Source organism: Otolemur garnettii, unplaced genomic scaffold, assembly GCF_000181295.1.
Source record: "Otolemur garnettii isolate 467f Iridium unplaced genomic scaffold, OtoGar3 scaffold00009, whole genome shotgun sequence".
NCBI classification, from domain to species: domain Eukaryota; kingdom Metazoa; phylum Chordata; class Mammalia; order Primates; family Galagidae; genus Otolemur; species Otolemur garnettii.
Window position 1 is genome coordinate 31,203,720 of NW_003852404.1, and position 24,220 is coordinate 31,227,939.

At 37.4% G+C, this 24,220-nt stretch overlaps 1 protein-coding gene across 3 annotated transcripts in view; it reads left to right on the forward strand.

Annotated features, from left to right (window-relative positions):
* ZNF654 (zinc finger protein 654) overlaps positions 1-24,220 on the forward strand; it is an 87,215-nt gene that overhangs the window by 50,678 nt on the left and 12,317 nt on the right. For 2 of the 3 annotated variants that reach the window (XM_023509708.1, XM_023509707.1), the window contains exons 4-6: positions 14,854-14,989; positions 17,926-18,128; positions 18,963-19,102. In XM_023509708.1, coding sequence (XP_023365476.1) covers positions 14,854-14,989; positions 17,926-18,128; positions 18,963-19,102 — 479 coding nt within the window. The remainder of the gene's footprint in view (positions 1-14,853; positions 14,990-17,925; positions 18,129-18,962; positions 19,103-24,220) is intronic. The other variant, XM_003783931.3, reaches the window with a different exon arrangement.

A 24,220-nucleotide genomic window follows, 5' to 3' on the forward strand; every position in this document is an offset into this window, starting at 1 on the left:
TATGTTAAACCAACCTTGAAACCCTGTGATAAAACCATCTTTGTCATGGTATATAATTTGTTTGATGTATTGCTGGACTCTGTTTGCTAGGATCTTATTGAATATTTTTGCATCAATATTCATTAATGAAATTGGTTTATAGTTTTCTTTCCTTGTTGGATCTTTTCCTGGTTTGGGGATCAGGGTGATCTTCGCTTTGTAGAATGCATTAGAAAATACTCCTTCTTTTTTCTATGTTTTGGAAAAGGTTATATAATATAGGTACTAGTTTCTCTTCAAAGGTTTGATAGAATTCTAATGTGAAGACACCTGGTCCCAGAATTTTCTTTTTTGGGAGATTTTGTATTGTTGATGCTATTTCAGTGATTGATATAGGTCTATTCAAGATTTCTAATTCTTTTTGGTTGAGTCTAGGAAGGTGGTGTGCTTCCAGGTATTGGTCTAATTTGTTCACATTTTCATATTTCTGAGAATAGAGTTTTTTGTAGTAATCATTGAGGATTTTTTAAATTTCTGAGGCTGTTGTTATTTTGCCTTTATCATTTCTGATTGATGATATTAGAGATTTTACTTTTGTGTTTCTGGTAGGTTAGCCAAAGGTTTATTAATTTTGTTATTCTTGCCAAAAAACCAACTTTTTTTGATAAGTTGATCTTTTGAATGATTCTTTTGTTTTCAATTTCATTTAATTCTGCTCTAATTTGGGTTATTTCTTTTCTTCTACTTGGTTTGGGGTTGGAAATGTTCTTCCTTTTCCAATTGCTTGAGATGTCCCATTAAGTTGTTGACTTCTTCTCTTTCTGTTCTCTTGAGGAAGGCTTGCAATGCTATAAATTTCCCTCTTAGAACTGCCGTTGCAGTTCTGATGATTCATGTCTTCATTGTTGTTTTGTTCCAAAAATTTGGTAATTTTCTTCTTAATCTCATCTATTACCCCACTATCATTCAGCATAAGGTTATTTAGTGTCCAAGACTTTGTGTGAGCATGAAGATTCCTGTTGTTGTTGAGTTCAACTTTTATTCCATGATGGTCCAACAAAATACAAGGAATAATTTCTATTGCTTTAAATTTGCTGAGGTTAGACTTGTGACTTAAGATGTGATCAATTTTGGAGGATGTTCCATGGGCTGATGAGAAGAATGTGGCTTCAGTTTTATTAGGATGAAATGTTCTGTAGAAGTCTGTTAAGTTCATTTTTTGTAGGGTCAAGTTTACGTCCAGAATTTCTTTGTTTAGTTTATTCTTGGAGGATGTATCCAACACTGCCAAAGGGTGTTAAAATATCCAACTGTTGTGGTGCAGGAAGATATCAAATTGTTGATGTCTATTAGGGTTTACTTTAGAATTGAGGAGCATTCTTGTTGGGTGCATAAATGTTAATAATTGTAATCTTTTCATGTTGTTTCCCTTGACAAATATGAAGTGACCATCCTTATCTTTACTTAACCTTTGTTGCTTTAAAGCTTATCATATCTGCAAAACAAATTGCAACCCCTGCTTCTTTCTTATTTCCATTTGATTGAATTATAGATGTCCATCCCTTTACCCTGAGTCTATTTTTATCTGTTAAGGTAAGATAAGATTATTGTATGCATCAGATATTTGGTCTGAGTTTATGTATCCCCAGCCAGCCAACCTGTGACTCTTTAGAGGACAATTTAAACCATTCACATTAATTGAAAGAATTGATAAGCCTGGTATTCTTTTGGGTGTCATGTTTTTAGAATGTCCAGTGGACATTTTTTATATTTTGACCAGGGCCAGGTTTGAACCCTCTACCTCCAGTATATGGGGCTGGTGCCCTCCTCCTTTGAGCCACAGTAGCTGCCCCTCCAGTGGACATTTTTAATCCTTTCACCACTTGGAATATGGATTTTGGTCAAAAATTTCTGAGTGAGTTTACTTTGGTGGTAGAGGATTGTGCTGGTCATTGTGGAGGATCGGTCCGAGACTATCCTGGAGAGCTGGTTTAGTTATGGCAAATTTCTTCAACATGTGTATGTCATTAAAGTATTTCTCTATCACAAATGAAACTCAGTTTAGCTGGATACAGGATCCTGGGCTGAAGGTTTAGTTTTAGGAGATTGAAGATCAGTGACCGTCCTCTTCTGGCTTGAAGTTTCAGCAGAGAGATCTGCAGTCATTCTAATTTTTTTCCCCCTTGTAGCTTATGGTTTTCTTATGTCTGGGACTTACAGAATTTTCTCTTTTATATTAACTTTGGAAAAGTTAATTATAATGTGTGTAGGTGTTGCTTTAATTGGATTAAGTCATGCTGGGGTTCTGAAACTGCTTGCTATCTAAATTTCAGTATCTCTTACCATGCTTGGGAAATTCTCCTCCATTATATCATGGAGTAGAGCATCTGCGCCTTTAGGACCATCCTCTTCTCCTTCAGCAATAATAAGGCAAATGTTTGCTCTTTTGGAATGGTCCCACAACTCTCTCAGGTAATGATCCGTTTTTACTGTCTACTTCTCTGCCTCTCTGAGCATTTGGTTGCATTCAAAAGCTTTGTCTTCATTGTCAGAGATCCTTTCTTCTGCCTGCTTCATTCTGTTACTGAGGGATTCTACTGTATTAGTCTTGTGAGAGCTGCAATTTCTTGCCTCATTGTGTCTAAATCCTTCAAGATTTTGTCTTTGAATCCATTGATTTCTTGAGACAACTTTTGAACTACTTCTTGAATTTCTAATTCCACCTTTACTTCTATTAGTCTTATCTGCCATCCATATTCTGAACTCTATTTCTGACATTTTGGCCATTTGGTTATGAATGGCATCTTGAATGGCATCTTCTGTTTTGTTGCCTTTGTCATTCCTTGGGGGAGTTGATCTACTCTGATTATTCATGTTGCTGGAGTTTTTCCGCTGATTCTGCCCCACGATTATTTTTCATAGTTTGGCTAGAGAAGCTGGTATGGTTAAACCAGCTTCTCTAGCCAAATTGAGGGCTCCTGGAGTGGTAGTTAACCACCCTTTATGGGACTGTTGACTTTCTCCTACAGCATTACAAAGGTCCCAGTGCAGCCTGAAACTCTGGGAACCTGCCTGGTGTGATGAGGCTAGGTAGATCTGTCTTGTATTCAGCTAGTCACTATCCAATCCTAGTGAATCAGTGGCTTTGGGTTGAAATCTCAGCTGAGAGAAATACAAGCAACTAAGACACCTCGTCTGCCACAGGCAACAACTGGAAGACAAGAATCAGATCCTCCCATATAACACAATCAGGGCTCAACCTTGGAGGGTCCCCAGGTGATTGGCGCGAAGGTCAAGAGTTCCAAACCAATAGTCCTGGTGAGCACAATCACTGATCAAGTGGGAGAGTTCAGAAGGTCTCCAGCAACTAGATAGCAGAGGTCCATTGGCACCTCAAGTGTGACTTGCTTTGGTGCTCCATGGACTCAGAAAGGTCTGCCCAGCAGAACTTAGTCCAGGGGATCTGGCACCTCCTTCCCCACCTTGCACTTCTGCCACACACAGTCACTGGTAATCCTGCAGGGCTATGGCCACGTTCCCGCCAATGAGCAAATGAGCCAGGGATTTGCGCCTACCAGAGTCAAAAAGGAGTCAGTGCATCCTAGGCTGGGCTCCCACACTCTGCCACCAGCTGGTAGGGGGAGTTGAAGTCTGACTCCCTCTGGTGCTCAGTGGAAACTGGGGAGTGTTCCACCTGAGTTGTTCCAAGCTAGGGGTTAACAATGAAGTGAATGTTTTTCTCCTTATGAGACTGTGCCTCTGCCCCAGCCACACTGCTCCTCTTACCACTGCTCCTCTTCACCCTGCAGGGTGAGGTCTGGCTCCCTCTGGCAGTCTACAGAATTGGGGAGGTGTCTCCAAAATTTGACCCTGGCAGGATCACTCTGCTATGGCTGCTGCTGTATGGCAGGTGCCTCTGCGCGGGTTCCTGAACCTCTGCCTGCCGCTGATACACACTTTTGCAGTGCCAGGCCAGTCACCCTCCCCCCTGTACCTCTCTCCACTTCTATTCTAGACACAGTTTCAGTGTACCTACACTGCTGTGGCCCATGAAATGCCCAGCCTTAGCAAGGAACCTCTCTGTAGGGGGTGGGCTTCCAGACTGCCAGGTGAGCTGGGTAGGATAGACTGGAAGTTCAGAAGGCCAGGGAAAATTTTTGTTCAACTTTATGCCAGACAAGAGAATGCCCAGGCTCACTGTGGGTACTCTCTGGAAAAGGGGTCCTAGCCTTCAGTGACTCTCTCCCATGGGGTAAGACAAGAGGTCTTTTGTTCACTGCTTGCTTGTAGAGATCACACAGCAAACAACTCTCTTGAGGGAGAGGATGGAGTCTCATCCTCTTCGGGATGGCTTTTGTACCTGAAATTTGCTTCCTTGGAGTCACAGCTTGCCTCAGCAGGGATGTTGTGCGGTTACCAGTCTTCTCTCAGCACAGCTCCTGACCTTCAGCTTTATTGGGTTCTTTCTGGCCATTATCTCTCCCTCTGGACAGGAGCTTCTGTTGAAAGCTGGCTCCAAATGGCCATCTTGGGCTGAACCCTCATTACTTTCTTAAAAATGCTAATAAACAGTGTTTTACTTCCAATAGCATGGCAACCACCAACTAACTTTGAGATTTGATTGGCTTCCCTTTAGGTAAAATTCTGGTAATTTGGACATATTTAAATTTGTAATGGGAAGGCTGGGCACAGTGGCTCATGCCTATAATCCTAGCACTCTGGGAGGCTAAGGCGGGTTGATTGCCTGAGCTCATGAGTTTGAGACCAGCCTGAGCCAGAATGAGATCTTGTCTTTAGAAATAGCTGGGCATTGTGGCAGGTGCCTGTACTCCCAGCTACTGGGGAGGCTGAGGCAAGAGAATCACTTGAGCTCACGAGTTTGAGGTTGCTGTGAGCTATGATGTCACAGCACTCTACTGAGGTTGACAAAAAAGAAAAAAATATTTGTAATGGGAAAATTTTTTCAAAAATATAAAAAAACATGGGGGGGGGTATGTGGATCAGAATAGCAGATCAGAAGGATCATTCAGCTGAGCACTTCTAGAAGGACTGGGGAAAAGGAGAGAACCAAACCATACCTGGTGTAGGGAACTTGCCCAGGGAGCACAGTGAGGAGGTAGTGAGCTGGATACAGCATATGATCCGGAGCAGTGGAAATCTGATAAATTAGGTATGTGATTGCAACTGGCTGGGATCAGCTGGCCCCTCATGGAAGTCTGGGTCAGGAGGAAGCATTTTTGGAGTTTTTAGTTGTTGAGGGAAGCTACACAGTGAGTAGAAAACTTGGAAGACTGAGAGGACTTGAACAGTATACAGGAACCAGATCTGAATACTGGTTGGAGTGGACTTGGCCATAGGTTTGGTGGCTGGTGAGGCAGCCATACTGGGAAGGTCTTGGTGGCCAGAGGCTGCCACTGTGAAAAGGTCATGAGAAGGTGTTAGCAGAGGCCTAAACCATGGCTGTCTTAATTCTGCCTGCTGGGATCAGAGCTTCACTCTTGGGACAGACTGAGGGACTCCCACAACCTACAGGAACTGGAGTTAGGGGGCAATGTGAAACCTGTCCCTGAAGGATTCTGGAGAGCTCTAAGATCCCAACCCAGCAGGATCTGAGTACTGAGAAAACAATCAGGCAATCACTGAAGGCAACTAAGTTTGAACCAGCCAAGACCATAGAGGTTGCTGGCTGTGCTCTCTGTCTCCTAAAAATGCCACAGCGCCACCTTGTGTCCCAGCAACATATTGCAACAACTGTCATCAGGAGTAAGGACTTCTGTTTGAAACAAAGGAGGCAGTGAGAAGTAAAAAGGAGAACAAAGAGGTGAACAAGAAGAAAGAACACATTAAGGAGGAACCAAAAGAAAAATCTGGGCAATTTGAAAAATCAAAACAGGAACTCCCCCAAAAGACCATGAGGCAGCTACTATAGAAGACTCTACCTATGAAGTGTTAATGAACTTGACCAAAAGGGAATTTAAAATAAGGATGATAAAGACAATAACATGAATGGATGAGAAAAGGGAAAGACAGCACCAAAAGTCAGATGAAGAGATATGTGGAATATAGAAAGGATATGGTGGAGCTTAAGGAAATGAGATAGTCAGGGAATGTAAAGATGCAGTAGAAAGTATCAAAAATAGGTTAGACCACTGAGAAGAAAGAATCTCAGAGCTAGAGGATAAAGTTTTTGAGTTAACCCAGGTAGTTTAAGAGGCAGAAAAGAAGAGAGAAAGCAGAACAGGCACTTAGAGAACTATATGCCTCCATAAAGTATTCAAACATACAAATAATACTGATTCATGAAGGGGAAGAAGATTGTCCCAAAGGAATGGAAGCCCCACTGGAGACTATCATAAATGAAAACTTCCCAAAGTCCACAACACACTCTTACGAAAGTCCACAACACACTCTTTTCTGATGGATATTGAACCTCTGGCCATCTCAACTCAAGCACAGCCTCTCTAAGACACATTGTAATGAACCTGTCCAAAGTCAAGATGAAAGAAAAAGTTTTACAAGGAACCAGGAATAAGCATCAACTGACCTACAGAGGCAGAGCCTTTAGGATAACAGCAGGCTTTTCAACTGAAACTTGCCATGCCAAGAAAAGCATGTTCATCCACCTTACATATTCTTAAACAAAACAATTTACAGACCAGAATTCTGTATTCTGCTAAACTAAGCATCAAAATTGATGGAGAAATGAATCTTTTGCAGATAGACAAGCAGTGAGGAAATATACCACAGCAAGACTAGCTCTACAGGAAATATTTAGACCTATTCTCAACACTGACTACCACAATGGACCACCAGCAAAGTAAACACCCAGAAGCTAATGGTCAAAACTTAGCTTCCACAGTGGTGCAACGAATAAAATTGCACAATGGACTTTCAGAAAATAAGATGAATAGAACTCCACCGTACTTATGAGTTCTCTCAATAAATGTCAGTGGACTGAATTCACCTCTGAAGAGACACAGGCTGGTTGACTGGATAAAAAAACCACAAACCATCCATATTCTGTCTCCAGGAGACACACCTAGCCTTGAAGAACAAATCAGTACTTAGGATTAAAGGATGGAAAACAGTATTTCAAGCAAATGGAAATCAGAAGAAAGGAGGGGTTACAATCTTATTTTAAGGTACTAGCAGATTTAAAGCCACTAAAGTTAAGAAAGACTAAGATTGACACTTTATACTGTTCAAAGGAATAATACAACAAGAAGACATTTCAATTTTAAATATTTATGCACCCAACTTAAATGTTCCAGATTGATGAAACAGACCTTTATGACATCCCACAACACCGTAATAGTCAGGGACTTTAACACCTCTCTGACAGAACTGGACAGATCCTCTGAACAGAAACTAAACAGAGATACAAAGTACTTAATGTGACCCTAGAACAAATAGGATTAATAGAAATCTACAGAAAACACTATCCCAGAGATGAGGAATATATATTTATCTCATCAGACCATGGTATGTACTCCAAAGTCAACCACATCCTAGGATACAAATTGAACCTCAGCAAAATTAAAAGAATAGAAATTATACCTTATATCTTCTCAGATCACAAGGCAATAAAGGTGGAACTCAATTCCAACAAAAATGTTCATCCCCTTACAAAGACAATTTCTTCATTTTTTGGAACCAGAAGAAACCCCATATAGTCAAGCCAATTCTTAGTAATAAAAAAAAAATGCTGGTGGGGGGTAAGGTATCACCCTACCAGACTTTTGGCTCTGCTACAAGGCCACAGTGGTCAAAACAGCATGATATTGGCACAAAAATAGAGACAGTGACACTTGAAACCAAATAGAAAACCACGAGATGAAACTATCCTCTTAACAGCCACCTGATCTTTGATAACCCAAACAAGAACATGCACTAGGGAAAGAATCCCTATTCAATAAATGGTGCTGAGAGAATTGCATAAGCAGATGTAAAAGATCGAAACTGGGCCGGGCGTGGTGGCTCACACCTATAATCCTAGCACTCTGGGAGGCTGACGTGGGGAGATTGCCAGAGCTCACAGGTTTGAGACCAGTGTAAGCCAGAGCAAGACCTTGTCTCTAAAAAAATAGCTGGGTATTGAACAGGTGCCTATAGTCCCAGGTACTTGGGAGGCTGGGGCAAGAGAATTGCTTGAGCCCAAGAGTTTGAGGTTTCTGTGAGCTATGATCCATTGCCCTCTACTGGGGACAACAAAGTAAGATTCTGTCTCCAAAAACAAAAATGACTAAAACTGGACCTGCGTCTCTCACTACTTACAAAGATTGATTCCAGATGGATACAAGATTTAAATCTAAGACAGTTCTTAACCTGTGGGTCATGACCCTTTGGGGGTCTAATGAACCTTTCACTGGGGCTGCCTAATACCATCCTACATATCAGATATTTACATTATGATTCATAACAGTAGCAAAATTACAGTTATGAAGTAGCAATGAAAATAATTTTATGGTTAGGGGTCACTACAACATGAGGAACTGTATTAAAGGTTTGCAGCATTAGGAAGGTTGAGAACCACTGCTGTAAGGCATGAAACAATAAAAATCCTAGAAGAAAATGTGTGGAAAACACTTGAAGATATCAGCCTGGGGAAGAATTTTATGACTGTTGTATGACTCACACTTATGAATGGAGGTCATTACAGGTAAATGTACCTGTTCCAACTTCAGGAAAAAACTAATAGCTGGTGCATAACCTGGGAGCTGCCTGTATAAGGATGTAACCATGTGTTTACAATAATGTAATAAACATAAATAAAATGTTTAAAGAGGTGTTTTTGTTTATACTGCTATCTTAAGAGCCACATGGCCTAACATTTAAAAATCTTTTGAAGACTGCCTTCTTGGGGAGGGATTAAGAAACTAGTTTGGTGATCTTAGTGACAGCAGACAAAGGAGTTTAAGAAATGAATTAAAAAATCATTAAAATGCTTCATTCAAAAGATTTTTTTAATAAAATATTCTGGTCTGAGTTTTTTTTTTTTTTTTTTCTTTTTCAGTTGTTGGCTGGGGGCAGGTTTGAACCCACCACCTCCAGTATGGGGGCTGGCACCCTACTCCTTTGAGCCACAGGTGCTGCCTGTTTTTTTTTTTTGAGACAGAGTGTCACTATGTCACTCTCAGTAGAGTGCCATGGCGTCATAGCTCACAGCAACCTCAAACTCTAGGCTTAAGTGATTCTCTTGCCTTAGCCTCTTGAGTAGGTGGGATGACAGGTGCTGGCCACAATGCCCAGCTATTTTTGGTTGTAGCTGTCATCATTACTTAGCAGGTTTGGGTGGGGCTTGAACCCCACCAGCCTCAGTGTATGTGGCTGATGCCCTACTCACTGAGCTATGGGCACCAAGCCCTGGTCTGAGTTTTTAATGGTATAAATACAGCATTATATAGATGATATCCTGATTTTAGGTAGCAACAGTCATGTAATAATACAAACACTTCCAAACATTTGTTTTAAATGATTTCCCCCCTAAGAACTTTTTATTGAAAACAGTTAACTTTTTCATTGTTATATCTACCCCCTTTATTTTGTGTGAGTAAACATACAATTCTTATTTTAAAAACATCAAGTAAATACTCTTCAAAAACTTACCACCGAAAAGAATGGCAAATTAGAGATAAGGGTCCTTTTATAAAGGAGAAGTGCATGCCCTCTTTAAAATTTACTACCTTTTGAAGTGCTTTGCCATGAGATAACCAATGAAAGTGTAGTAAGAGTAATGATTGTCATTTCAAAGTATTGATTTTTAATATATTTTAAAGATTATGTTTTTATAAAATTTGCCATAATGAATACCTTTTACATTTTTCTCTCAATTTGCTGAGGTAGCTTGCATATGAATCTGACAGATGGTATTCTACAAATGTTTTACAAAACGTTTACAAAATATTTTCTACATATTGGCACCTCTTTGTAAAATTTTGTAAGGAATATTTTGTACATAAAGGTACATTTAGCTACAATTTCCCATTTTCTCTATGTATGGCAACTTTATGGGTGACCTTTGGGACACCCTTTATAACTCTGGAGCCTATATTTCATTCAAAGACATACAGATGTTCCAGTGTGTCTCCATTCATATAGATTTCCATAAAATCCTATTTTAATTAAAATTATTTACTATTGAGCTATCTTAACAAAGTTATTTATTAAAAAGTATCTTCTTTGGTATTCTTTTCCTTTCCTAGCTGTGTTTGAAAAAGCTTTTTACCTACCTAAGAAGTAAGATGTTAACACTTAAGATAATAATGCAAGGCTTTCCTTTTATACAGTAAATATATGAAGAGTAGACCAGTACAAATTTTTAATACTGCAGTAGAAGGAACTCAGTTTACTGTGGATTGAGGTAGCTGGTGGAGGCTTCTCAGAGAAAGTGGGACTGTGGATTTAGATAGCTTTATGGAAGCTGTAAAGGAGAAAAAGAGTGACAAGAGAAAGAGCACAGGTAAGAAAAAACAAGGTGAATTTGGGAGATGTGGAAGAGACCAGGCTGAAGAAAAGGATTCATGATGTGCAAGAGGTGAATGAATAGGTAGGAAGTCCATAGGTCCTTAAATGTGAAGGCATTAAGACTTTTATCCTATGATAAGCTGTTGATGGGTTCAGATGAATTACGTAGAATAGCCAGAACACTGATCCACTACTTCAAAGACACATGTTGTAGTGGCCTTTTCTAAAATGGCAACTTGCTCAGGGAAAAGAAATCTTGGAGTAAACACTGAGTCCACTCTGTAATGAATTTTGAAAGAATAGTAAGGGAAAGAGTTGTATCTTCTCTCTACCTTATGCAAAGATGCAATACTGAATGGAAGTACCAGAGGAGATTGAATTCAGCACAGAGCAGTGGATGTCAGAAGTAGTAGGCAGGTGACTTAATGAAGGATTATGTTGACATACAGGCTCAATTTGAGTAAACATTCCAAAAACAATACAGTGTGAATATATACCTGAGGAGACAATAGTTGTGATTCTATACTGATTTAAGTGCTTCCTTATTCATTTTGGAGGGGTTAAATGAAATATTATCCCCCGAAAAGCTCTATGTGATTTAAGGAAGGAGGAGCCAAAAAATACTTTAAAACTTATTTGTTCTCTTTTCATCCTGTGTCTTTTAAAATTGACTATATGAAATCTTTGAATTCTATTTCCAATCTGGAGCCATTTCCCATAGGAGTGGTTCCAAAATATAGTATACTTGACCCAAAGTTGTCTGGAGTTGGGAGTTGTTCAATATACAGATTACCAGGACTTTCCCCTTGAACTTCTGATTTTGTAGATCTAGGTTGGGGCATAGGGATCTGTTTTGAAATAAGAGCTCCAAGTGTTTATTATTTTTACTCAAGTTTAGGAAACTAGCAATACATCTTGATTTGGGCATAAGTCCAGTTTTAAGTCTTATAGTATTAATGGCTATAGGATTGTTGCCTCATGTACCCTTAGACAGCTAGGAAGATGAATTATTCAAGGGCTCTGCAGCAGAGCTAGCATTCACTTGTACTTTGATTGGACCAAAAGTTACCTTATAGTCGTTGAATTTTAGGGGCAGTAATCTGTATGTCTAGAGCAGTGGTTCTCAACCTGTGTGTCTTGACCCCTTTGGTGGTTGAACAACCCTTTTCCCTTTCACAGGCATCGCCTAAGACCATCAGAAAACACATATTTCTGATGGTCTTAGGAACCGAAACACGGTGGCTTCTCATATGTGGGGGTCACCACAACATGAGGAACTGTATTAAAGGGTTGTGGCATTAGGAAGGTTGAGAACCACTCTACAGCAATTTGAAAATTTTTTTTAACCTTGTTCATCTTGGGAGGTTTGAAATTGATGATTGTTTTTAACCATGATGTTACTGTCACAGATCATTACTATTCTGTATGAATGTTATAAAAAAAAATCATGGCTGATAAATAACTTTAGTGTGTATCTTATGACTGCTCTAACATGCTGACATATGGAAATAGAGAAATTAATTTTATGCTAAGGCAATTAGTTGCCCTTAAACACTATTCAGACCATTAAAAAACACTAGAAGAAATAATAGCTAACATTTTTTGAGTGCTTACTATGTGCCAGGCACTGTCTGAAGCACTTTTTAATACTGTTTATTATTACTTAATCCTCACAACAATCTTATGAGGTAGGTGTTTTAGTAGCCATTTTGCAGAGAAATTGGCTGTTGGAGCACAGAGAGGTTAAGTAACTTGCCCATTGGTTGTAGGATTTTTGTTTGCTTGCTTGTTTTAATTGGAACCGACCCTTAAATAACTCTTAGAAAATACTTTTGTAATGTTTAGATTTAATGATCCTTTGATGTATTTGACTGAATGATTCTTTATCTTGAAACTTACGTTTCTTCTACTACCTTGTTCTTTTATAAAACAAATAAAACCTCCTCTTTTGTGTATTTTAACCAGGAAGGCAAAGTGGCATATGGAAATAACTTATTAACCTAAGATGGACGGTTTGTATGATGGAAGAATGTGACAAAGTCTTTATAATCCACTTTGAATATGTGGACTTGATTCATCCATGTAAAATATATAAAATTTTCATCCTGGAGTCAGGACTACTACTAAAATTTTAATATCTGGGGGATTTTGTGAGTCCAGAATGAAATTCTGGCAACTGTTTCCATTTTAATTGATGTATAATATTCAAATTTTTAACATTGCCAATTTCAACGTCTAGTTTTTTTTCTTGAGGCTTTAAGCTCAACTTATGTATTTTTAAAAACAGTACTTTCATTAGGCTTTCAGTTAATCTTTTTAAATTATCAAATTAAATTTCCTGATATATTTTTTAAAACACCACCTAACCAAAGTATATAATGAATCTAAAAGCACAAACAAGGCTGAGTGCAGTGGTTCATGCTTGTAATCCTAGCAGTCTGGGATTGCAGTGGTTTATGTTTATAATCCTAGCAAACCACCTAGGCAGGTGGATTGCCTGAGCCCAGGAGTTTGAGACTAGCCTGACCAAGGAGTTAGAACCCATCTATACTAAAAATAGAAAAACTGACCATCGTGGTAGATGCCTTGTAGTCCCAGGGGAGATTGATATAAAAGGATTGCCTGAATTCAAGAGATTGAGGTTGCATTGAGCTATGACAACATCATGGCATTCAGTCCAGGGGACAAAAAGAGACTCTTACTACAAAAACAAACAAACAAAAAACCTGCATACAAAAAAAGCACAAACTACTCTTCAAATTTTGTAAATCTAATAAATCAGATTTACGAAACTCAGTACACCAAATTCTCCTAAACATTACATCATTTATAAACAATTTGTTACAAAAAATATAATCCCAAGTCTAAGATAGCAGATTCTCTAGAAATATTTCAAATATCTTTTAAAAACCCCAGAAAATGTACAAATTAATAGTTAATGGCCAATTCACCAAAATGTCTTTATCATAACCTTAAAACAGCAAAGTGTTTCTGTTACAGGTTAGATTTATTTAACACTTTAACTGCCATGAGTTGTACTTAACTCACACTAGTTTTGAACCCCAGGGCCCCCATAAAACTGTGAAACTTCTACCCATTGTTTCTGCTATCTCCCCACCTCCTGTCACCCTACTCCAGCTGCCAGCCCAAGTGCACCACATGTGCTAGACTGTCTTCTCTGATTACCCTAACTTCTAATTATATAGTTTGTCTTTTATGTTTGCCTGGTAGCTCACACCCGGAATCCCAGCACTCAGGAGGCTGAGGTGGGTGGATCAGTTGAGCTCACAGGTTCAGCCTGAGCCAGAGCTAGACCCTGTCTCTAAAAAGTAGCCAGGCGTTGTAGTGGGTGCCTGTAGTCCCAAATACTTGGGAGGCTGGGGCAATAGAATTGCTTAAGCCCAAGAGTTTGAGGTTGCTGTGAGCTATAATGCCACAGCATTCTACCAAGGGCAACAAAGTGAGACTCTGTCTCAAAAAAAGAAAAAAAAAAAGAAAAAGAAAAGAAATCAATACGGTGAATGTGGCAATGTGACATTGTTGCATATACTTAGGGTGCATCTAACTTAAGGAATATGGTTCAGAGGTTGTTACCCAGGACCACCCAAGGTCCACTCCAGACACAATTAATACTTGTGGAATGACAGAAGAATCAACTCTCAGAAATGAATACAATAAGTATGTTGTGAGTCACAAAGAACTCATGTAGTGTGTAGTGTAAAAACTGATTCTAGCACTTCATGAGTTGCATATAACTCAGGCACAGAAAACAATAAAAAAGTTTTCATTTAATTAGAAAAGATCATTTTGTTTCCAAAGCTTTTATTCTATTTTCGTAATAAAAACACCGTGTCCTCAATGAAAAAATGACTTTTTTCTAGCATGGCAGTCAACCTATCCATCGTTCATCCCAAAACTGTAAATTTAATTAGCCTTACAGCACAACTTAGATTATATATTTGGGATCAGAGCAGGAGATCTTTGTCTATGTGCCAACTGCAGTCTGCATATTGAGCAGGAGCCCCAGCCCCACCCCCCTTTATTGTCAGGGTCTTACATGGAGTTTGAGTCTTTATGTAAATTTAACTGAACACTTACGCTTCCATTTTTTTGCAACCTGGTTCTTTTCCTAGAAATGATGCATCCCCTAAGTTTTTCCCTCTGGTTACACTTCCTCCCTGTTTTAATGGGATTTTTTCAATCCAAATATGTATAGACTGTGTAACCTTTGGCATTAAAGCCTATTGTGTTAATAAGATTTTGACACCTTACTATGTTACAATAGCAACCCTTTCTTTTATAATTTAATAGCTGCCTAATTGACCATCAGTCATTTTATTGACAATGATGATCAAGTTTAGTTTTTAACCCCTTTAAATTCACAAAGCCAAAATGATTTTTCTCTCCTAGGAATGCCAGAATCACCTCCGCAGATATGGAAATGTGAATCTGGAACTGGTGACTCGAATCATTAGAGATGGTGGCCCATGGGAAGATCCAGTATTGCAAGCTGTTCTTAAAGCCCAGCCAGCATCTCAGGAGATAGGTACTTCAGGAGATTCAAAATCAAAACAACATTTGTGAGAAGCAAAAACAATTTTGTTTCCTAAATAGTGCAGTAATAGTGATTTATCTTTATTTTATAATACCGAATAATGGAATGATGTATTTTCAAATGAATTGTGTTTGTTATTCTAACCTGGCCCCAAGTGATTTTTGACATCAGACTAGGTATATTTATTTCTATTAATGAAACTTTAGAGTGTTAACACATTTGCTGGATGTTACTTATTGACAGGGAGTTAGTTTTGTCCCTTTAGTTATATTTTAAAAATCTTTTTAAATAGGAACACACTTTAAAAAAAAACTGTTTTTTGTGTAAGCAGATGGAATTTCCCTTATACAGGAAACTCCATAAAGGCTGGAACTCTGAATTTTATCACCACTATTGCAAATGCTATAGCTATATCCTATAGCCCAGTAGAGTAGGTACTTCCTATAAATAACTGTTGACTGAATGAGTGCATGAGTGAATGAGTGACTAATGAATGAATAAATTTCAATTTCAAATATACTATAGCAGTACTCCCAAACTTAATTCATTAACAGAAGTCAAGTTTTATCTCATCCCCTAACTACCCGCAGACTTATTTTATATCAAAGCTATATATCCACACTGGTCCTGGTGGGTTGAAATTTCCTTTGGAGGCAGGAGCCTCTATCAACTGCTTCTAGTTAATTATTTTTAAAAAGGTTCTCATATTTCTGACCCCAGGACATTTTGGATCATCAAAACTTAGAATGTAAGGTCAGCAGAAGGGAATAAACATGAGAGTGTGGGAATTAACATGAGAGTGTGGAAAACATTAGAAAGTATGGAGTGTGCCTGTATAGTCTATTTATAAGATAGCCAAAGGGAAAAAACAAGACCTCCCAACCCCAGAAACAGATCTTGGTTTGGTAAAAAAAAGACACTTCATACTTGGATTTCCTTAATAGGGTGAGGTTGGGTTCTGAGTACAGTTGAGTGGAGGAGGAGCTGTTATTCTCAGGCTTAGAAACAAACCAATTCTAGATATAAGTATGAAGGATAAAGATGGAAATGCGAATGAAGATGAAGATATGGCTAGGAGAAGCAGTGCAAAGTTGTGGTATAGGATGGGAAGTCTGGACGAGTAGGATAGACAGTTCTGAGGTATACTGAACAGATATGGGGAATCCAAGGTAGCGAAAGGAAACTTGAATGTGTGGATTTGGAAAGGGCTTCTTAAAAAAAAAAAAAAAAAACAAACTCAAAGAGGGACTGAGTGCAGTGGCTCAGATGTATAAAATCATAACATCTTGGGAGGCTGAAGTGGAAAGAGCATTTGAGGCTGGGAGTTCAAGACCAGCCTGTGCAACAGAGTGAGACCCTGTCTCTACAAAAACATTAAAAAAAAAAAAAAAAGACCCAGATGTGGTGGTGAGCACCTACAGTCCTAGCTAGTTGGGAGGTTGAAGTAGGAGAATGGCATGAGCCCAGGAGTTTGAGGTTACAGTGAGCTACGATTGTTCCACCATACTCCAGTCTGGGCAACAGAGCAAATCTCTGTCTCAAAACAAAATAAAGCAAAAATTGAAGAGAGAAACAAAGCTGAGGAGGAAAGTTAGAGTTGGATTAATGAGGAGAAGTATGAAGAGACAAATATAGGAAAGGCAAAGGTGACAGACTGGAGGAAACTATGACGTGGCAGGAGCTAGATAAAGAGAGAGCTTCCAAGGGAGTAAAGATAGGGGAGAAGAAAATCTGAACTTTTAGGGAAGCTTTTTGCTTCCCAGAGAACAAATCTGTTGTTTCTTGGCCTGAGGGCTGAAGGCTTTTTTCGGCTGGGAAGTACATTAGAATAATAACTACTACATTTATATCTCTCCTAGCATATTTTACTTTGGAAAAAGCTCATTAATAAGGATGCAAGATTAGTTGGTGATTGCTAGGGTAAAGACCAGACTGAAGTTTATCTTTGTATTAACTATACACATCAGTGTTTTCTTGACATAATACTGTGAACAGAATTGCAAAGCAAATGTGTGAATGTTTATAAAATAAAATATTATTCATACGCACTCTGGAAGCTACTGATTAAGCATATATAAGCAATTAAAACACTTTGGATTCAAATCATAAAATAAGGGTGCCACTTAATTCTTTGTCCTTGGGCAAGTCATTTGACCTCTCTGAGACTCATTTTTGGGATCTGTGAAGCAAGAATAGAAATACCCATCATAAAGTTGTTGCTAGGTCTGAATAAATTTTATGTAGCTTAAGTTGTTTATATATTTTTAAATTGTGTAAAAGTATTAATTAGTAATATCCTTAGTGATACATGGACATACATTAATAAGCAGTCCTATTTGTTATTCCTAAGTAATAATTTTATTTTTAAAAGTAATAAAACATGTTTTAAATATGATTCAACTTTTTCATTAATTCACATTTCATCTCTTTAATGTGAATTAGTGTGGTTTTAAATATGACACATTAGGATTCAGCCTTTTAATTTGAATGAAATTATAGAGCAGTAAGGAGATGAAGTATGTAATCTTAGACTAAAAAGACAGACCAGGGCGGCACCTGTGGCTCAAAGGAGTAGGGCGCCAGCCCCGTATACCGGAGGTGGCAGGTTCAAACCTGGCCCTGGCCAAAAACTGCAAAAAAAAAAAAAACAGACCCATGTTACTTGAAACATATTTTAGCATGTTAATGAATTAAAATTTTGTTTCATTTGTTAATTACTGAGAATAAACAAATATTTATTTCTTGAGCACTGTTTTGGTGTTAACTATTATTTTCATTACCATACAACTATTCTTTTCACAAATAAATGGATTAAGGAAAATGTATTTAATTAAATAACTAGTTAATCTAATTAGATACCATACTTTAAAGTTTCAAAGTTTGGGGAAATCGTTTCTTGAGAGTGTCTGTTTTTCTTTTTCATACAGTGAACAAATATTTGAGTTCTGAAAATCCACTGTTCTTTGAACTACGTGCCAGATACCTAATTGCCTGTGAACGCATACCTGAAGCAATGGCTCTTATTAAATCTTGTATAAATCACCCAGAAATCAGTAAAGACTTATACTTCCATCAAGCACTCTTCACATGTCTCTTTATGTCACCTGTGGAAGATCAGCTATTTCGGGAGGTATTCTTTCAAACTATTTTTCCCTATTACGATTTTAACCATAGCAAAAAAAAAAAAAGTACCCCAGTGTTGTTGGTCTTTTTACAGTAACAACAAAGATTAAGGATTACATTATCTACATATGTTCTCTTTTGGCACCATCCTTTAAGGCAGCAGTTCTCATCCTGTGGGTTGCAACCCCTTTGGGGGTTGAACAACCCTTTCACGGGGGTCACCTAAGACAATCCTGCATATCAGATTTACATTATGATTCATAACAGTAGCAAAATTACAGTTATGAAGTAGCAATGAAAATAATTTTATGGTTGGGGGTCACCACAATGTAAGGAACTGTATTAAAGGGTCGTGGCATTAGGAAGGTTGAGAGCCACTGCTTTAAGGTCACATTGATTTGGTCAGAATTTGTTATTAACAAATGATGAAATTAATAAAATAGTATTATTCATGTTGAGCTTTTGTTGTGAGAAGAGGTCAAATAAATATAAACTGAGAAGTATTATGATTTTGTCTTTTAAATCAAGTGGTTAAGAAATTAAATGGTTGCATTTGTTTTAAAAAGGAAAGAATTAATCTTTTCCTAATGGGATCCTACTTATACACAGGTCATGGATAGTAATGAAATTAAAAGAGGTCATTATAAAATGTAGGTGCTATACAGTAAAACTGTGAAACCGTGAAACATTATCATTGTCGTTGTAGAAGAAAACTAGAACTCTAAATAATTGCTTCTGACTGTTCAAATGTTTATTGCAACTATTTTTTACAGGTTTTTAATGATACGAACTTTTTTAGATTTTTTAATGGTATGAACTGGTTTTTCTTTTCTTCTGACAGCATTTACTGAAAACTGATTGTAAGAGTGGAATTGATATCATCTGTAATACCGAAAAAGAAGGAAAGACTATATTAGCTTTGCAACTCTGTGAATCTTTCCTTATTCCACAGCTCCAGAGTGGGGATATGTACTGTATCTGGTAAGTATTTGTAATATGGAAATTGAAATGGTAAGATGGGCATATCAAAAGGAGAATTGGCTAGCAGAATTTGGAATTTTTAAAAATTTTATGATCAGTCTGCTTTTTAAACAATTTATTGTTTAAAACTACAGATTTTAAAAATTATCATGTACCACTTATTGACAGTGTAAATGTTTACGATATGTATTACAATGAAACAATTATGTTTGAAATTAAATTTGAAATTTGAATTTTCAGTTTGTAAAATCATTTTTAAAATTATTTAAAAGTTCCCAGTAGGATATATGAAGCCAGCAAGTTTACCTAGTAAGCATGTAATTTAAAATGTGGTACTAAAAACACTTTTCATGTGCTATTAAGAACTTCTGCTCTCTCTCCTCCAGGGTACAAATAACCATTTCATTAATTCTTAAGTGAAAAGTAGGTTATATTGCTGAACACAACAACCTGAAGGGATCCATGGGGTATAACCACTTTTTCATCAATGCTTTCAAATTTTAAATTCTTAAATGTTTACCATGATAGTTTGAAGGCATACAGCTCCAAATCATATTTTAATATTCTTGTTCTATAGGTTGAAATCTCCAGACTCAGAGACTGAGTGAAATAGCTATTAGTAGAACAACTGGGTCTAGGAACAAACAAACTCTTCTAGTGAAGTACAGTATACTTTTAATTAGGTTATGTTAATTTTTACTCAAAGGTATACCACATAAATTGGAATTTGAAATAGAAAAAGGGATTAGGAGGCAGTAGTGAGATAAAATACTTTTAGTACAGTCATGCATCACTTAAGGACAGGGATATGTGGTGTTAGGCAATCATCGTTGGTTGAACATCATAGAGTGTGCTTATACACATCTAGATGGTGTAGCCTACTGCATACCTAGGCTATATAATGTAGCCTTTTGTTCCTAACCTCTAAACACAGTACAACATGTTGCTATACTGAATACTGTAGGCAGTTAACCAGTGGTTAAGTATTTGTGTATCTAAAGGTAGAAAAGGTATAGTAAATATATGGTATTATATAATCTTACTGGACTATCATAATATATGTAGACACCACGAACTAAAATATTATTATGTAGCACATGACTATAGTTTTCAAAGTATTATAATTTTTTGATATGTGGTTATTCTCAGCTTGAATATAGTCATGAATGTTATAGGTGATCCTTTCTGTGGGGATAGGAGTGTTCTTTGCCCTTAGTTATATCAATCTATTTAAACAAGGCATCTTTAATTTTTTTATTTTAATATACTTGTAAATAATTGAAATCAAATGTAAACAAACAGAAAACTCAGAACAATATATTTTATTTTCTGGCTTCATGCCTATAGCTCAAGTGGCTAAGGCACCAGTCATATACACCAGAGCTGGAAGGTTCAAATCTAGCCTGGGCCTGCCAAACAACAATGACAACTACAACCAAAAAATAGCTGGGCATTGTGGTGGGCGCCTGTAGTCCCAGCTATTTGGGAGGCTGAGGCAAGAGAATTGCTTAAGACCAGGAGTTGGAGGTTGCTGTGAGCTGTGATACTATGGCACTCTACCCAAGGCGACAGCTTGAGGCTCTGTCTCAAAAAAATAATAATAAAAAAAAGTATGTATTAAAATGTTTTAATACATATATATTTATTTCATTTTCTTCTTGTCTTGACTAACCTTTTTGTACTCAATAAGGACCTTAAAAATATCATTGAGCCTGTCTTCTGGCTAAAGATGCTCTCTAAGAGTAGAAGCTGAGTTTAACCTCCTTTTCAGCCCTTCCTTCTGAATAGCCAGAGTTCTTTCTGATAGCTTGCCCTCCTGTTTCTTCAGTCTCTCCTCTGCATTTCTGAATACTCAAGTCTTTTTCTTGCTTCTAAAAGTTGATTTTTAATGTAATTTGAAGAATAGGATTCTTTTCAGCCTACAAGGTCTGTGTTGTCTGTTTCATCCCAGCTTTCTATGAACCAGGTTGCCATTCACCTCTTTCTGTGGTCAGAACCGGACTGACAGTCTCAAGCCAGTGGGGCAAGCTCCTAACCCCATTGGTAATAATAATGGCAGCTGCTAAGATTTGCTGAGTTACCTTTTTATGCTTTATATGTGCATTATTTCATTTAATCTAATAATTTTATGATGCATATAATATTGTGCTCAAGCCATACAGCTAATAAATTGTGAAGCCAGGATTCAAACCTAAGCAGCCTGACTCACAGCCCCTGCTATTAAATATTACTTATTAGGTGTCAAGTTTGGAAAAATACATGTATGGTAAAAATCATCATTGACCTTGGTATATCCCCGTTTCTTAGAAACTAGACAAATTTCTGGTTGTTTTACTAGTTAATAGAATCCTGCATTAGCTAGCTGCCTGGGAAATTTTTACACTAATGGTCCTATGTGTTCTAAAGGACCCTCCGACTAAAAGTGTATATGCGTCATTAAACTTACCCTTTTGGTTTTCTAAAAGAAGACTATCAGGTTTTCAGGGCTTTTTTGTTTATTTTTTGTTTTCATTAAAGTTCCAATGTACATCTTCTTGATGATCTAATTTTTGTAACTTAGTGGTAATGGTTAGAAGCAACTTGTGTATTCGTTCTGGTTTCTACTTGGTAATGTCTACGGATAGCCATTTGCGTGGGAAGTATATAATGGGTTACTCTTAGTTTTGTCTTTTGTTTGGTGCATACAAGTATGTTTCTTCTCAGTCTTTTCCTGCTTTATCTCATAGATGGTAGTCTACTTGTGACTTCATCTCTTTAACTGTTATCATTATTGAATTTATATTGGTAAGTTAGCTTTTTCAGGTTTAGGAGTTTCATTGACATGGTTGGGCTATCCCCTTTGGGTCTTTTCCTCCCCTGGCAGAGACTCTCAACTTCTTCTCAGGAAATAATTTTCCACTAGCGAATGTCTATGACTGTGTATAGACAGATGGTCTCCTCTGCTGCTGATGGATCGACTTTTCACCTTTACCATGGTGTAAAAGCAATGTTCATTTGGTAGAAACCATAGTTCAAGTACCACTACAACCATTCTGTTTAGCACTTTCAGTGCAATTTTCAGTAAATTACATGGGACATTCTACACTTTATTATAAAATTAGCTTTGTTTTTAGAATATTTTTGCCTAAGTGTAGGGTATGTACAAATAAAATCTGAGATCCATGTTCTAAATCCAATCAAACAAAGCTTCATAGCCATCCAAGATTTTGCTTTGCCTGCTCAAAAGCTAAAATCTTTACTAGTAGCCCTCTCCAACAAACTTAGTAAGACCTAGGATGTACATTTTATTTGTCAATTTTTTCTCTGATTTAACAGAGACAAAGAGAAAGAAGAACTCTGTTAAAAAAAAAAAATCATTGTATGCCATAAGAATGTTTGTAAGGAGTCTCAAATTATTTTTTGGAACAAGTTGGAAAATAAATATATACAACTCTAATATGTTAAATATTCACTTGTATGGAGAGTAAATGGATTTTCAGCTATTTTTTTTAAAATCTGTTGGAGAGATATGCTATGTCTTCTTAAACATAGTTAATCTGTTCACCTTGTTTAATCCATATTTCATTTTTTCATAAAATATTCCTTATTTTGAATGCCTACTGTCATCTTTTATTTTATTCCATGTCTATAGTTTCCCTTAAATTTCTCTAAAGAGGCTTCCTCTAAATGCTTTCAGCAGTAGGAATACAATTTTTGACAGATTATCAACAAATTTATTTAAAAATAAGGATTACAAAGGCAAGGAATGAATATAGAAAACTTTTGATTTATTAAACATCAGACATTCACCTAGGTGTTTCACTTATTTCTCTTACTTTTTTAAAAAGATGTTGAATAGGTATAATTGCAACTTTTATGTATTAAAAAAGAAAACAGTACATAAAAGATAAAAGTTGCACACCTAGTACAAAAAAAGGCTTGGAATTTATACGAATCAGTCTATAAGTCACAGTATCTGTTCCTAACTAGTGTGGGGGAAAAGTAGTATTTATTGAAAGGATACTGAGGTGTAACAGAGCCACAGGAAGGGCAGGGATACAGGTGGTCTTCAAAGGTAACTGCTATCTGGGACACTGAGATTGCTAATGTTTTTCAAAAATCTATTTCTTTTTTCTGTCAGTTGGCTTCAGTTTCTCCAGCTACAGACTAGTAGGAACAAAAAGAGTCCCCAAGCTTCATAGTTTAGAGCTGAGAACATCCCAGGGACTCTGGCCTGACTGTGGTCAGTTTCCCTCCTCTGAATTAATATCCTCAGGAAGGGGGCAGTTACGTAAGATACATGGCCTTTGAGATTTTACTCTGTATGTTAGGGTAATTCTCAGAAAAGGGTGGCTCACTGTGAAGTGGGTAGTGCCACTCCAATTAGTGTCTAATGCTGAATTGAGATTTAGGTCTCTCTTATTCCCAATCTCATGTTCTGGCTACTGCCTCCACTATAGTGTGTCACTGAGGAGCTTTACAAAGTATTAATCCTTGAGGAAATAGAACCTATAAAATACAAACAAGGAAGCATATAAAAGGCACGAAATCAGTGGATAAGTACTATTCTGAAGTAATTATCACTTTGGGGTACTCATGCAGGATATGGCCTTTGAAAGGTAAGTTCCTCTTAGAAATGAAGAAATACTTGGAAAGAGCAACCAGCATAAATAAAAAGGAAAGTAAATGAAACAGTTTAACTGACAGCGAGGAGACTAACCTAGAAGAGAATATAAGATTCAAATCCTAAACCTTCTGACTCTTTAAAACCCATATTTATATTGCTATTAACACTATAGAGCATATTGAATAAACACTAAATGAAATGATCAAGGAGGCTGGAAACAGATTAGGTTAGCACCTGTTATAGAAATACATGTGTAAAGTTAAGGGGCCTAAGATGGTAACATTGAGAAAGAATGCCATAGCTGAGAGTAAAAATATAATTGTAACATAAAGACACTGGAAAATATGGCTCAGTGCTTGTAGCTCAGCAGCGAGGGCACCAGCCACATATACCAGGGCTGGTGGGTTCAAACCTAGCCGGGGCCAGCTAAACAACAATGACAACTACAAAAAAAAAAAAAAAATAGCTGGGCATTGTGGTAGGCACCTGTAGTCCCAGCTACTTGGGAGGCT